This window comes from Lynx canadensis, chromosome B1 (genome assembly GCF_007474595.2).
Source record: "Lynx canadensis isolate LIC74 chromosome B1, mLynCan4.pri.v2, whole genome shotgun sequence".
NCBI lineage: Eukaryota > Metazoa > Chordata > Mammalia > Carnivora > Felidae > Lynx > Lynx canadensis.
In genome coordinates this window covers 62,860,594-62,877,415 of record NC_044306.2, presented here as the reverse complement: position 1 = coordinate 62,877,415, position 16,822 = coordinate 62,860,594, and the positions used below count along the sequence as shown (strand labels likewise).

General features: G+C 38.5%; 1 protein-coding gene across 1 annotated transcript in view; it reads left to right on the top strand.

Annotated features, from left to right (window-relative positions):
• CPE (carboxypeptidase E) overlaps positions 1-16,822 on the top strand; it is a 118,075-nt gene that overhangs the window by 74,130 nt on the left and 27,123 nt on the right. Inside the window, exons 2-3 of the mRNA XM_030312788.1 lie at positions 7,460-7,656; positions 9,569-9,736. Of these exons, the coding sequence (XP_030168648.1) occupies positions 7,460-7,656; positions 9,569-9,736 (365 nt within the window). The remainder of the gene's footprint in view (positions 1-7,459; positions 7,657-9,568; positions 9,737-16,822) is intronic.

Genomic DNA, 16,822 nt, shown 5'->3' with positions numbered 1-16,822 from the left:
GGCAGGTTCCTCTTCCAACTTGGGGCTCCATCTCATAACCCCAGGATCACAATCCCGCAAAAATCAAGAGTCGGAAGCTTAACCGACTGAGCCAATCAGGTGCCCCATGGTTTTATTTCTTATAATGTGTTTGAAAATCCTTCAGATTTCTTAGACCTCAGATTCTGCTCCTGGAGAACTGGTGAAGAAACTGTAAACCATATATTCCAAATGATTGCTCTCCATATGCAGTGGTGTGTGTAGGCTTCAACTGGTTTATGAGACCTATTTTTAATTTTCAGGAAATTTGTGAGCTGACTGACCTCACATTGATAGCTTCAGATTGGCCATGATGGGTGTATTTATACCATGGAAATTGGCAAAGAGCTCAGAGCTGGTTGTTAAACATTTACTTGCTCATCATTGAATATGGGTATTTATAAAAAGTTTCTAGGATACTGGTATAAAAACAAATGTTTTAATTTAAAAAATTAAAGGTATATGTTAATATTGGGAACTCTGACATTGTTTTTATAGACTTGTAAGGCTAGGAGTATCTTCTGCTCTTTTGTTTGTCCGTCTTTCCTCAGGATCTTACTAGACACACGCTAGATGTCATTTGTAAGAGAACTTTAAAATTACGTTATGGCTAATGCATAACTAATATTTTCAAAAATAATTCTGGAATGCATCTCTGCAGAAAAATTCTGTAATGCATTCTCTTTTGGCTGCCCATTAAAAATCAGATGAAGTAAGATTTTACTTTCAAGATGTCATGTAAATTTAGTTATTTTAAAATAGGACTATGAAGGAGGAAGCAAGGGGAGGTAATATAATCTTCCATACTCTGTGTTGTCTTCTGCAACTGATATGTTCTTCTTTTGCCCTTCTTTGGTTTATTTTCTTGCCTTCCTTCTTTATTCTCTCTTCATCTTACCCGTGGAAGAAGAATCTATTTTCATGTCTATACCCACCCTCTTCCGTTACTTATTTGACCCTTGGAGATTTTTTTAGGAATATGTTCAGCATTTTTGGCTGCTAAAATGTGCTAAAACGTGAGCCAATTAATGACATATTTATTGACAAGTTTTAGGAAACTTGCAGGGTTCATTCTGTGAGAATGATTTGCAAGCTATAATGTTAGAATGTCAAGCAAGTGGAAACAATTAGTAGCACTAATGTCTTAACCCCAGGTTTACCACTGAGAGAGGGAGATCATTGATGAAAAGGCCCATCTGTTCCAGAGATGGTTCCAACTTGCTTGCATAGCCATTTGTAAACCAAATCAGTTCAGAGATTATACTGCCTGTATAGCTATTTATATATCTATTTCTCAAAATCGTTGGTTTTGTGCACATTTTACCATGTTTTTGAGATATAAGACTTTATTTTTGGATACTATAGTTATTCAGCAATGTGTTTAGTATATTACACGCACCAGGAACATGTATTTTGAAATTGTTGCCAGCTCTAAGAATTGTGAAATCAGTGAGTTAAGTATACCTTTCAGATGAGTTAGTGGACTTAACATTTTGGCAATAATTTGATGTTGGAGGAATAGATTCAGCTCAGGATGAGTTTCATTTCTATTTACAGAATGAAAGATGGTAGAGTTCTGTTACTAGAATCAAGTTCTTTCTTAAAATACTCTTAACCTACTTATTTTTTTCTAAATAATGATGCTACACTTCTTACATAGAGTTTCACGGTTTACCACCTATTTTCACATTTATCTCATTTTTCCATTAGATATCTGTCCTCTGCTCTTTTCTTCCCACGTAGAAGTCATTGAATTATTGACTCTAAGATTTGAAAGGGCCTTACAAGTCATCTGATCAAGTCCTCTACCCAAGTGGTCAGCCTGTCAGCTGTTTCCAAGAGGAGAAAATATTAGAGACAGGGTGACCATTGGGTCAAATAAGGTAGTAAAAGCAGAATTTCTTTTTTTGTGAGAAAGGCAGACAGTATGATTTCTTTACTTTTACCCCTTTATTTGATGATGATGATGATGATGAATTATTTTGGCTCAGCCTACTGAGCCTGTGAACTTTCAGTTTAGAGGCTCTCTGGTCACTTTAAGGCCATCAATTCCTACCATCCGGGGCCTTTGTCAGTCTGTCAGCTTCAACCTTTACCCATGGGCCAAGCCTAAGGCGTGTGACTTTCTGGGATTGTAAAATACTTGTGTTTTATTTCTGCAGCAATTGATATTTCTTCAAGTTTTTTTCTTTTCTTTTCTTTTTTTTTTTTAGTGATTTAGTTATTTCAAATCACATTAATAAACAATTGGAACAAATGAAGAGTTAAAAGTACGGAATGTAAAAATCGTTTGCCTGCTCCAGTTTGAAATTTATTTATTTCTGACTTCAGCAAATCTTTGGCTCTTATTTTAAAATGCTTATCAGTTATTCTTCTCTTGTTGTGATGAGGATACAAATCCAGGCAGGTACATTGGTTGTTCTGTGACGCAGATGGAAAAGACGGAAACCCAGCCAGGCTGGGGCTTGGTTTGTCAGGTGATTATCTTTTAATCGTGGCTTGATCGATGACTGTATGCCATGTGAAGTCACTGGAAAAGTGATGGTTACGTGAAATTGTGGAAAGATTGATGCAACAGGGGGAACTGTGCTTCCTGAGTCAATGCAATTGGCAATTTGGCAAATTGCGCAAATATGATTCCTCAGCTGCAGGATCAGGAACTCAGGGTAATCACTGTGTAAAAAGGAAAATGAATTCGCTAGCGAGTGCAGAAGGTAAGATGAATGTAAAATCAACCATCTCCAAGTGCACTAAGAGTAGTTCTGCCGCCTTGGCTTCCCGCTGCCAGGAGAGGGATGAGCTAACACCTGGGTGTGTGTGCGTTACCAACTGTGTCCACAGGAGATGATACACCTGCTAAACCTGGGATTCGTTCTGTATGGACACCGTAAACAGGCATGCACACGTCCTCCATTTCACAGCCCATTGTTAACTCCGGCTTTAGAGCCACAGAAAAGAAAATGAAGTGTTGATGAAAAGCCGTCAGTCCTCCCGTAAACAAATGTAAGGTAAACGGACTTAGAGGGGCTTATTGTAAGTTCAGAGTCTTCAATTTTATCTCTATTTCCAAATGAAGGATTCTGAAGGCAAAGCCTCTCCAGGACTCTTTGTTTAGACTTTACAACAAAAATAGTCTTAGGGAGTTCTTGCCTAGAGGTTTTGTGGTTCTCTTGTGACCATGGAGATTAATCTTCTTCCTGGGAAATCAGCTGTTCACAACACTGCTGCTTTCATTCCCAGAGAATTTCCATTCCAGCCTGGGAATGTCGGATACAGCAACAAGCATTGAGGTCTCTAAATATTGCCCCCAGGTCACGAACTCCCTGACCCTGTCTCAAGTCCCCTTCAGTTATTCATTTTCCTCCTCACTGTGCCAGAAAGTTTTCAGGTGGCCACAGCCCAGCTGCATCTCAAGGGCACTTTCTGCTGTTGGTGATACTGCTGGGAGGTTGGGAGTGAAAAGCAAGACCATTCATTTATTCATTTACTCATGGATTTATTTAATCAGTATTTATTGTGCTCTTGTTGTGTTTCAGGCTCTACGTTGGGTAGGAGTAGTGCACTAGTGAGCTAAAAGAGACGCCATCCCAAGACTGACAGACCGTGTAGTCTGGGGGTGCAAGATCAAACAATCACACTGATTAATGTATATTTTCACACTGAGGTATTAAACATAACGGAAGAACTGGAGTTAGACTAGAGATACTCTGAGGAGACCATAGTTTTCCATGACTGGAAGAATGTGAAGGCAGAATGGGTGTGAGAGAAGTAAAGAGGCCAGAGCCCCAGTGAAGGAGGTGCCTATGGAGACTAGGGAGGTGCAGCAGGCAGAACCACAGGGAAATTAAAGCCCTTGTAGAGAATTTTGGTCTTTATGGTGAAAACAAATGGGAAGCTAGTTTGCTGATGGGTTTTAGATGGAGGAAACCCAATGGGGGTTGTGTCATGAAAAGATAATTTTGGCAGTGGGAGGGAGAAGGGCCATATAGGTGGCAGGGATATTCCTTCCACTTTAGAACCTTGAAGCTGGTTGGTTATGTATCCAACATTTCTTCATCGTTGCCTCACTGCCGAATACTGTTTGTGTGCACATCTGTGTCCTCCTCCAGACCCTACATTCTTTGAAGTTCGGGACGCTCTTCTATTGGCTTTCGGGTCTCCTGTAGTGTCAGACACCAGTTTTGCATATGCATCCAACAGATGCTTTATTTAAATATTTTTTTTTTATACAGATTTTTTTTTTCAACGTTTATTTATTTTTGGGACAGAGAGAGACAGAGCATGAATGGGGGAGGGGCAGAGAGAGAGGGAGACACAGAATCGGAAACAGGCTCCAGGCTCTGAGCCATCAGCCCAGAGCCTGACGCGGGGCTCGAACTCACGGACCGCAAGATCGTGACCTGGCTGAAGTCGGACGCTTAACCGACTGCGCCACCCAGGCGCCCCTAAATATTTTTTTAATATTTATTTATTTTTGAAAGAGAGAGACAGTGTGAGTGGGGGAGGGGCAGAGGGAGAGGGAGACACAGAATCCGAAGCTGGCTCCAGGCTCTGAGCTGTCAGCACAGAGCCCGACACCGGGCTCGAGCCTGCAAACCGTGAGATCATGACCTGAGCCGAAGTCAGCACTTAACTGACTGAGCCACCCAGGCGCCCCCAACAGATGCTATATTTAAAAAGTGTGGCTCTTCTTCATCTCACAAGACACGTCAGTAAGCTTAACACAGCTCTTCTGTATTCTGGGGATGGCATTATCTAGCAATCTAATTTGTTCCAGAAGACAGTGGAAGATAAAAATACACTTGCCTTTTTCTTTTGCTAAGTCACATGTGCCTTGAATTCCATTTCCATACATTAATGTCTTCTAGAAAATGACCTTTACAGTTCTCTCTTCACGTCAAACTAAAGCATTGCTATTGTCATTATTATTACTATCTCCTCATAAATATAAGAGACATTTTAGGGGAGATTTGCTTCTCAGAGAAATTTCCTACAGAGTTGAAGAAACAAAATCACATCGGAAATTTCCTGACTTTGAAAACCAGGCGTTTTTGAGGCCATAAGGGTGGTAATGCTTGTGTCAGAGCCTAGAGAGCAAGTTCTTTGCAGAAGCATTCAGATTCAAATATAAAATATACTGTGATGACCAAACACACACTGGGGGGCTAAGCGAGTATGAGTTTGCTATTTCTCCTTTAAATGAGTAAATGTGTATACATATATGTGTATGTGTGTGTGTATGTACATATATATATATATATATACACACATTTTTTTTAACCAGAGAAGTAATACAAAATTTCAGTGAGTTAATCTATCTTATCTATATCTTACCTATATCTTATATATCTTATATATCTTATATATATGTATATATATATCATGATATATATATATACACATTTTTTTTTTTTTAACCAGAGAGGTAATACAAAATTTCAGTGAGTTAATCTACTATTTTGGGTTGTGGGCCAAGCTCTTCGGAGTGACTGAAGCCTCCAGCAAAGCTGTGCTTAGGTGAGGGGCAGGACCAGACTGCCTCCCACAGTGCAGTCTTCTCAATAACTTTGTCAAAGAGGCTTGTAATCTTCCCCTGGCTGTTTGATCTCTATTTTCTTTTGTAGCGGACTGCTACAGTTTCTTTTGTGCCTCAATCAGATTAATATCCAGTAGGGGAAGGTATAAAGCACATGAGTTTGACAGAAAGGAAGAAGGTTATTATGACATTTGAAATCAGAAGCAAAGAAAAGATCTCTTCTCATATACCTTGTGGGCAAGTCCCTGGGGGTAGTTTTATTAGCGACTTTCACTGAAAGTAAAAAAATGAGGGGCATATAAATAGCACTGATCCTGCTCCTGCCTAGATTAAGATTAGCTTAAGTGCGGGCTGAAAGGTCACACAAGGGCATGGTTCTCTGTAATAGGTAATCATTTAAATCACACACTCAGGAATCTCATGCAAAGGATGTTCAGATAACATATTTCCAGAAGAAAAATATTTCCAGCTTTTCTTTTACCAGGGATGAGAAGTTCTAGTTGATTTTGTAAGTGGGAAAATTCTTTCCACTGCAGAAATTGGGCCTGGGGGAAGGATAAAGCAGAAGGGAACAGAACAACAGGATTAATTAAGATCATTTGCTGCTCTACTCCACAATTTTATTACTCCTCCTAAAATGCAATGGAGAGCAGCAGAAACGGGCCACAGTGATTTGTGTTTGAATTCTGAGCCCTTCAGCAAAACGTATCCTCTATGGGCTGCATTTGTGCAAGAAGAATGGCAATAAAAATATCTGTCTTTCCCGTTTTAGTGGGCTTTTGTAAAGAAGAAATTAGATTATGTAAGGAAAACACCACACTTGTTATTTGCCAGGCACCGTTCTAAGCATTTATACTCATTCTTTCACTTGGTTCTTAAAATAATCTTATAGGTAGACTCTATTCTCTCCTTTTATAGGGAAAACAGAGCCACGGAGAGCCAAAGTAACTTGCTCAAGGCTGGCCAGTAAGTCTTGGTGCTAGGATTTGAACCCATGCACTCGGGTTCCAGAAGTTCATGCTTTTAATCACTTGGATTAAAAAGAGGAAAAACAACAACAACAACAGCAACAACAACAACAACAACGACTCTTAACTAAATGAGAAAACCAGTTTTTGAATCCTGGCTTCATGGGCTGTGTTACTGTGGTCAGGCCTCTTAAGCACTCTGAACTTCAGTTTGCTCATCATAAAATAACACCTACTTTTAGATGTTTGGTGAGGACTAAGTAAGAAAAAAATGCAAAGTTCAGTTTTCAACCAATAGGAGGCATGCAGTATATTATTATTTATTGAGGGTGGGATGGTATATTTGTCTGCTCGGGTTGCCCTAATAAAATACCGCTGACTGGGTGAACAGTCAGAACAACAGAAATCTATTTTCTTACAGTCCTGAAAGCTGGAAGTTCAAGGTTAAGGGACAAGCAGGGTTGATTTCTGAGACCTCTCCCTGGTTTTCAGGTAGTCTTCTCGCTGTGTCCTCAAATGGCCTTTCTCCATGCACCTGGGGAGAGAGAAGAGGGATTGCTGGTGTCTCTTCTTGTTGTTGAAAGGATTAGGGTCCCACCCTTATGATCTCATTTAACCTTAATTATTTCCTTAAAGGTCCTGTCTCCAAATATAGTCACATTGGAGATTAGGGCTTCAACAAATGAATTTGGAGGAGACACAGTTCAGTCCTTATCAAGCTGGTAAGCTGGGGAGAGAGAATTGGAAGGAAAGAAGCATTTGGAGTATTTTTGATATTTAAAGTAGATTTCTTAGGTAGCAATTCGGGAGGCAGAAGAAACTGTCAGCTATATGTAGTAAATTAGGAGATATACAATATACTCATAACTGTATGCCATTTGTATTCCATTTGGAGCTATAGAGAGTGTCTCCATACTATCAATTTTTGCTCTCTTAGGTGAGCCTGAATTTAAGTACATTGGGAATATGCATGGTAATGAGGCCGTTGGACGGGAACTGCTCATTTTCCTGGCCCAATACCTGTGCAACGAATACCAAAAGGGGAACGAGACCATCGTCAAGCTGATCCACAACACTCGTATCCACATCATGCCTTCCCTCAACCCCGATGGCTTTGAGAAGGCTGCATCTCAGGTGAGTTCTGGCCAGCTCAGAGCAGGGCACGCTTTCTTCATTTCATATGTTTGTACCTGTGTGCTTATGTGTAAGTAATATACTCATATGAAGTTTACGTACAGAGCAGAGGAGGATATAAGGGACATGCCATTCAACTTGCTGGCAAGAAAAATATTTAGAAGGAAAGAGATGGGTGAGTTTCTTCAGCAGAGATTGCCAATGAGAAATTTTGTTAATAAGTCAATATTCAATTAATGTTTTGTTGTTAAATAAATCATATTTATTCACCCACGTTTGTGACTAGATACATTTCCTTTCTTCTAAAAATCTAAAAATAGGACTATTGCCAAGTGTTGAAGAGTAATGCCATGGCTGTCTCTGAATGAGGTGATGTCCTAGCGCCCTCTACTGACAACGAGGAAGAAATATTTTGGCCAGATGAATGTTTAATTCTTGTCTATGTATGATGAGTAAAGTAAAAAACAACAACAACAAGAACTCTTCGTACATCAAACATGAAATTAATTTAATACATTGTAACTGTTAGAGAACCTGGGAAGTAATGACAAAATTGTAAGAGAAAATATATGGTATGCGTTCCCTTTTTGTTTGCACAGGTATGGAGAACCTTAGCTGCAGTTTTCTTATTTTATAGGAAGGTACTAAAATATATAATAGGATGCTTATCTCCAGGTAGAAAGTTGATTTGTACCCTAAAAATGAAAGGTCCAGTGATCTGTCTGACATTGTAAGAAACCCAGACAGTGAATTTCTGTAACATCGTTACAATTTCTAAAGTGATAAAAGGAAAATTCTAATAACATAGAGAATTAAATTATTTACTATATCAAGAACTGTAATATTATTTATTATAATTAATAATTATAAATATAATTATTTCTATTCAGAATTGTAAGACAGAAGGACAAAAAGATTATTATGTTTATTTTTTGTTTTAGATTTTTATTCCTTAGAGTCTAAGTTATCTGGGCTTATATAATCTCAAGAATATGGGAATTAGCTCTATATCATAGATTATGTATAATTTAATAGTAAAAAAAGAAATATGCATTATGGAATATAGCTAAATGTCTTGGAAATTCATTAAATTTCCAGATTATGCCATTACTGGAATAAAGGGCTTAAAATTGAACAGAAATTTTTCAACTTACAGACTCTATGAAGTTGTTCATGAAGACTGTAAGAGGGAGGTATATTACTAATATGTAAATAATTTATGTTAAACTCATTTAAAACCTCCGATCTTTAGTAATTTCTTTTGAATACTTAAAAGATTGATTGCTGTGATTTACAAAGCCAATGAATATTTTACTTAAACCCAAATCTAGACTGGCATGATTCGTTTAATAAAATTTTTTTTAAGTGTTTTTTACTTTTGAGAGAGAGACAGAGACAGAGAGAGAGAGACAGAGCATGAGCGGGGGAGGAGCAAAGAGAGAGGGAGACACAGAATCCAAAGCAGGCTCCAGGCCCTGAGCTGTCAGCCCGATGTGGGGCTTGAACCCTGGAATCTTGAGATCATGACCTGAGCTGAAGTCAGATGCTTAACCGACTGAGCCACTCACGTGCCCCTAGATTGGCATGCTGTGAAAGGTATCATCTATTACTAATATATACAGATTTTTTTGCAGTTTGATGATACATGTCTTTTAAATGTAATTATTACATTTAAAATATTATTATTTAAAATATTAGTCATTGAAAATATTTTTGAAATGAGCATAACAAATACTTTAAACCTGATACCTTCATATGTTTGTCAGTAAGAGAGTGAAAATGCAGCTTTGAGAGGACATTGCTGAAATAATTAATCTTAATAAATTATTTTAAAAGTCATTGATGAAAACCTTAATTAGATAGTAACAATGGTACTAAAGAACTTATTATTTTCCCCCTTGATCTTTTTCAGCCTGGTGAGCTCAAGGACTGGTTTGTGGGTCGAAGCAATGCCCAGGGAATAGATCTGAACCGGAACTTTCCAGACCTGGATAGGATAGTTTATGTGAATGAGAAAGAAGGTGGTCCAAATAATCATCTGTTGAAAAATCTGAAGAAGATTGTGGATCAAAACACGAAGGTAGAGAATATGTGTGGTTTACCTGGGTTCTGTCCTCTAGCCTAAGGAAATGTGTTCTAATATCTTCAACATAATGGAGGACTTAAGAGTAATACTAAAGCTTGTATGGGATAATTAGCCAGTGCCTGGAAAGTCAAGGCTGGAGACCATGGAATTGGGCAGGGGGTCAGGGGAATAAGAAGTGGGGTGGGGACATGAAGGAAGAACCCAGTTGGGGGTGTCTTAAAAAGTCTTTACGGGCCTTTCAGAGGTGCTTTATCAGCACATCAGAGCATTTCACACTGTTGATCTTTTTCTTTTTTTCCAGAACTTTCTCCTTCTTTGCTTTGCACAACTCCACTCTCTCATGCTCCTTCTACTGCCTTTCCAATTACTGCTCAACTTCTTTCCCGGCTTCCTCTACCTTGGCTAAGTGCTGGCCTTCAGGGTGCAATCTGCTACCCTTATCTCTTTCCCTGCAGACCCATCTCTGCAACTCCCGATCTCCTGTGGAGTTCTCTTTCTCTATTTTACTTACTCGCTGAGTCCCTTTATCTGGCGACACCCAGGGCCTCAAAAAGAAACATCTTCCATAAGAAAACAGTGTTTTCTCATTTACCCTATCATCAAAGCCTTGATTTTCTCATCACTGTTACCACCCACCAGCAATCAGTTGGATCCCAGTGATTTGAGGGCCATAACACTTCTTCAGTTTCCTCTACTCTGCAAATTCATTCCACTTTTTGGTTCAGGCCCCCACTGTCTCCTGCTCTGATGAATACAGTAGTCCCCTATTCTTGCTTTGGGTTTCAGCCTCTCCCAATTCTGTTCAATCTTCTCAGATTCCTCCAGAGTGATCTTCATACACAGATTACTGCCCCATTGCTTATAAAGCCTTGCCAGCTGTCCACTGTCCAGAGGATAAAGTAAAAACTCAGTATGTCAGAATTGTGTGATGGCTTGGCATGGAGACTCTGGAAGCAGCCACCTTGGCTGCCCTGGCTCCATATTTGCTGCATGAGTTTTGGAAAGTTATTTAACCACTATATGCTTCTGCTTCTTCATCTGATATGGAGATGATAATGTCTACCCCATAGGATGGTTATAAGGATTGAACGAGTTAATAGATATAAAGTACTTGAAGTCAGGACCCAGAACTACTATTATTATTTCAGCATACTTTCTCAGTGCTCTGTGTCATGTACATCAGAGTGAGATGGATGCATTGACATCTCCACTAAACTTTGGTGCTCCTTCAAACCAATATTGTTTGAACGTTGTTTTCAGTTACCTGGAGAGAGATAGAGCCCATAGTGGAGGAAAGGTGGAGAACCGCTGTTGGCAGCTTTCAGTTCCTCTTCGATTTTTCTAGGCCATTCTGCTTTGGCTCACCAACTACTTCTTGTACCTTTCCTAAGTGAGAATGTGGAAAGTATGATTTCTCCGTTTTATTATAATGCCAAGGCTGCTCAAGTGTCCCTTGGGGTCCGGCAGCTGCTGGCCGACCCGTTCCTTAATTGGGCTCTCATAGTCCATATACCTAGTCCACCGACTCCTTTTTTGCTCCCTAAGCACACCATTTCCTAATGATTTTTTTAACATTTATATATCTGGGAGAGACTGAGTGACTGGAGGAGGGGCGGGGGGGGGGGCGGGGACAGAGGATCTGAAGCGGGCTCTGCGCTGACAGCAGCCAGCCCAACGCAGGGCTCAAACACACAAACTGTGAGATCGTGACCTGAGCCGAAGTCAGACACTCAACTGACTGAGCCACCCAGGCATCCCCCTTTTCTTATTATTTTATGCCTATTTATGTGTTGTTCCAACTGTCTGGCATGCTCTCTCCTTTCTTTTCCATGTCATCTCCTCTGTGAAGCCTTCTTCAGCTCTTCCAGACAGATCCTGTTAAGCTTCCTTGATGTTCTTTATAAATACTTCAGTGTGGTGCTTACAATTATATAGAGCTTTGTGTTTGTTATAATTACTTCTATAACTATTTTGCCTTTTAATTGTAGATTTCAGTCTTTTGGTTGCAAGAATTATAGTTTATATTTGAGTCTGACATAGCAGGCTGGAAATCTGTTATGAATGAATGCAATCGAGCTTGGCAAGCAAATCACAATATCTGAAAATCCACAGCTGGGGTTTCAGACAAGCATTCATCATGTGGTTGGGGCACCAGAGAGAGGATCCAGGAGATAAGGAGGGTCCTGGATTCTTGGTGTAAAGTTCTTAAAACTCTCCTGCCTATATTTAAGATTCATTCCAGAAACTTGGGCTATGCCTACAAGTGGAAACTGGTCTCAGAAAAGGGCTGGCAGGGGCTGAGGATTCTAGTAGAACCTGGTGAGTGGGTGACTTAAACATTCCTGCTTCTGATTCACAGATACAGTTGCATTTTCTCAGTCCCCATGCATCTTTCCTGGATGAAGGGAGAGCCGGAAAGGCAGGGGAGTGGGTGGGGTCAGCGGAGGTGAAAAGAGGGCAGTCCTGTGTGATAAGCTGTGAGGGAGTAAGAAATGAAAAACTGTTGTGGGAGCCCAATGCTGATATTAGCCTACAGACTTTACCCATTGCTTGCATTAACCTGCCTTGCTGTCTTCACCAAATCTGAGAAATGAGAAAAGCAATTCCTGTCACCTAGCAAAGAAGAATCTATGAAATAAGTTCATGTTGACAGGACATTTGATTGGCAGCCTTTGTGCAATGCCATTATTTTCTGTCAGCACTACCTTCCTCTTCCCCAATAGAGCTTGTGTAATATTTGCATAATCTCTGTATTGGATATTTTCTTATTTCTAGCTTAAGCAATACTTACTTAAAAGGTGTATCTTCATGATACTTAAAAAAAATTAGAGCTTTCATTGAAACAATCTCAATGCCAATACTTTTTCTGGGTAAAGGTAAATTAAGGAGAAATACATAAAAATTAAAAATTTGGTCTCTTTTCTGGAACAGAAGCAAGGTGTGTTTACATTAGACTAAATCTTCAGTAAACCTGCCTAATAATCCTGGGATGATATTGCTCATGTCTGGCTCATCTTGTCTTGTTTCCATCTCTGTCATTAAGACTGACACAGTGTTTAGACTGTGCCTGGTAGGAGACATATATATAGTAGGCATTTACTTAATATTATTACACATTTCCCCTTTTCTGACTTCTCCTTCTCAGCTTCTATATCCCTATAGTAGTTTCTATGTTTATTTATTTATTTTTATGGAGATACAGTTGACATATAACATAACATTAGTTTCAAATGCGCCACATAATGATTTGGTGTTTGCATAGATTGTGAAATAACCACAATAAATCAGTTAACCATTAGTCACCATACATACAGTTTTTTCTTGTGCTAGAACATTTAAGATCTACTCTCTTAGAAACCTCAAATATAGAGTACAGTATTATTAATATAGTCACCCTGTTGTACATTATATCTCCATGACTTATTTTATAACTGGAAGTTTATACCTTTTGACCACCTTCACCCATTTCCCTCCCCATCCCCTAACACTGCCTCTGGCAACCGCCCATCTGTCCTTATAATGGTTTTTAAATGTCCAGATTTGTAGGAATTAGGGGTTAAAAATGCAGATTTAAAAAAAAGTTTTTATTTGTTTATTTTGAGAGAGAAAGAGACAGAGAGCAGGGGAAGGGCAGAGAGAGAGAGAGAGAGAGAGAGAGAGAGAATTCCAAGCAGGCTCTCAGTGTGGAGCCCAACACCGCTGGAAACCACGAACCGTGAGATCTTGACCAGAGAGCTGAAATCAAAAGTCGATGCTTAGCCTATTGAGCCACCCAGAGCCCCCCCCCCCCACAACATGCAGATTTTTATGAATGCTGATTCAGGAAGTCTGGCGTGTGTGTCCTGGGGAAATGGGTGATGAAGAGGAATCTACATTTTTACCAAGTGCTCCAGCTGTTTCCTTGTTCTTCTGAGCCTCTGAAAAAAGTTCTCTCTTGCTCCTGTCTTTTCTCATCTGTTCTTGAGCTCTTTGGCCTGGTCACCACCACTGTTATCTGGGTTTAGTACATGAGCCTTGGCCTGGATTGTTTGAAAGCAGAGTGGATTAAACCAAACAATTTTATTAAATTTATACTTGTCTTTAGTGGCTAGAGTTGTGAAGAAAAGGAAATAAATACAGCTTTAATATATTTTAAAAGCCAAAGCCATCTAATTATAGAACATAACATTTGAGCTCTATTTACAGTTCTTAAATGGAAATTTTAAAGATGGGTCATAATTGATTCTAGCTTCTGTTGGGGCTTAATCTTGAAGGTGTTCCAGAAGTTTCTCTATGGATTACTTAAAGACATAATTACAGTACAAAGAGGATCTCATCATTTAGACAGCCTAAAGCATTCTATTAATAGCCAAAGACAAACTGAGTTTAATTTGTCAAATTGTGGAATTTACTCACTTAATTTACTCACTTAATTTACTCACGTGTTACTGGTAACACGTCTATTAGCAACAGTGTATATATAAGAATTAGCAGTAGGTCAAACCTAATGGCCGAATATGACTTTGTGTATTCAGGACTGTAAAATTTATTTCAAAAGCGGTTCTTAAAAATGTTTATTACAAAATTAATATGTTATTATGAACAAAAAGATAAAGTAAATATAAATGAGGAGAAAAATAACCCTTTATCCTATAGTCTTACATGACCGCCATTCACATTTTGGCATGTATCCTTCAGGATTATTATTATCTTTTAATTTTTTTAATGTTTATTTTTGAGAGAGTGAGAGAGAGAGAGAACGAACACAAGGGGGGTAAGGGCAGAGAGAGAGGGAGGCACAGAATCCAAGGCAGGCTCCAGGCTCTGATCTGTCAGCACAGAGCCCAACGCAGGGCTGGAACTCCCGAACCACGAGATCTCATGACCTGTCTGAGCCGAAATCCGACGCTTAACCGACTGAGCCACCCAAGCACCCCAGAATTATTTTCTATGCATGTATCAATCTGTGAATGTATGGAAGCATACATGCACACTGTTTTGAACCCTCTCAGGCGAATAATAAACACAACAGTAGAGTCTGTCACTGTATGGCTTTGCCTCCTGACCTCCCACTCAAACCAGTCCTTTGCACCAGGGGGTGCTTGCCTACTTCCTCCAAGTGTGCTCTCCTCCTTTCTTATTTTACCACTCCCCTTTCCCCCTGTCCAAACCCTGCCTTATTTTCCCCCGAGGCATAGTGGAGTTACACGTCCTTCCTAAAGTCTTCAGAGATTTCTGTCTCTTCTCAACTCATTGAAACAATTGTCAGTACCAATCACTGGGTTTGAGTGAATAGGAGGAATGAAAAGGTTGAACACGGAAGGGGATTGACAAGAAATTCAATAGTATAATGAAAACTTTAGACAGAACATCCTAAAAGAATGTGTTACACTCATATCATATGACACTATTGCCATTTTTTGAACAGTCGAGCCTAATAAACCATAAATTCATCACAAAGAAAAGCATATGCATTTTTTGGATTAAAGATTTTTTTGATTAAGTGATCCATATATGTTCTTTTAAGGTTGATTTAAATCAAAATTTAAACTGGATTTAACAAATTAATTTGAATTCCAGAAACAAATTTAAGTATGTGTAAGAATTTAGTATATGGTAAAGGAATGTTTCAGATCATTGTGGAAAGAAAGGATAAATTCTATATATGAAATTGAGACAAATCCATCTCACAAATATCAGCATAAATCAACATAAAATGTATCTATCTATCTATCTATCTATCTATCTATCTATCATCTATCTATCTAAACATGAACCTCATAAAGGAAAACTTTGGTAAATATATAATTTTTAGAGGGGGAATAGAGCTTCTAAATGCCTTATATAGAAAAACTGGCACACGGTGACCACTCAATAGCTTTTGAGTGAATGAATAAAATAAAAAAACAAAGGAAGAGACCATAAAGAAAAGATCAGTAGATTTGACAACATAAATACCTTAATATGTTGTATTTTAATTATTATCATTATTAAATTTGAAAGAAATAAACTTGAAAGACAAATGACAAACTTAGAAAATGTCTATAGTATAGATGGTCATGTTTTTACTGAGTAAAAAACTCTTGCAAATTAATAAAAAAAGATCAACATTTCAATAGAAAAATCAGTTAAACCATGTATAAAAGTGTCACCAAAGAATAAACATGAATGGTGACTAAACATATAAAAATGGTTCTAGTGTTGTTAATTAAAGAGGCATATTTTTAAAAAATTCTAATTTGTCATGTATCAAAGTGACAGATTAAAACACACACACATATCCTATGTTGGTAAGAGTGATGAGAAATAGCAGGTTTAATATACTATTGCTGTATTTTACAAACAAGCAATTTAGGATGCATGTTTAAAATTTAAAAAATGTGCTTAGCTTTTGGTTTGATCATTCAATTTTTAGGGAAATTTCCTTAAGCAAAGTATAGATCTGCACAAAGAGTAACTACAAGCATGTTCATAGAATTTTCTTTTATAGTGAACAACTCAATACCCAATAATTAGAGATCCTATCCCCTAGCTTTGTTGAAATGTAATTGACAAAAATTGTATAGATGTAAGGTGTACAACGTGATGATTTGATATATGTATACATTGTAAAATGATTATCACAATCAAGGTAATTAACATATCCATCCCCTCACATAGATGCCTTAGTTTTCTTTTGTGGTGAGAACAGCTTATAATCTACTCTTTCAGCAAATTTCAAGTATACGATACAGTATTATTAAGTCACCATGCTATGCATTAGATCCCCAGAACTTGTTTATCTTATAACTGAAAGTTTGTACCCTCAGACCAAAATGCTCCCTTTCTCCCCAAAACCTCCCACCAATTGGAGATTGTCAGTGCTGGTGCATTGGTCTGGAGCCAGACTGACTGGGCTTGAGTCCCACTTACAACTGACTGGCCTCATGCTATTGCCTAACTTCTCTGTGTCTCAATATGCTCATCTGTAAAATGGGAGTACATATAGTCCCTATTTCATAGGACAGATGCGAGACTTCAATGTGTCACACAGAAAGTATTTAGTAAGTATTAGCCATTATTTTATTCATGTTTCAGAATGATACATCTAGGGGCGCCTGG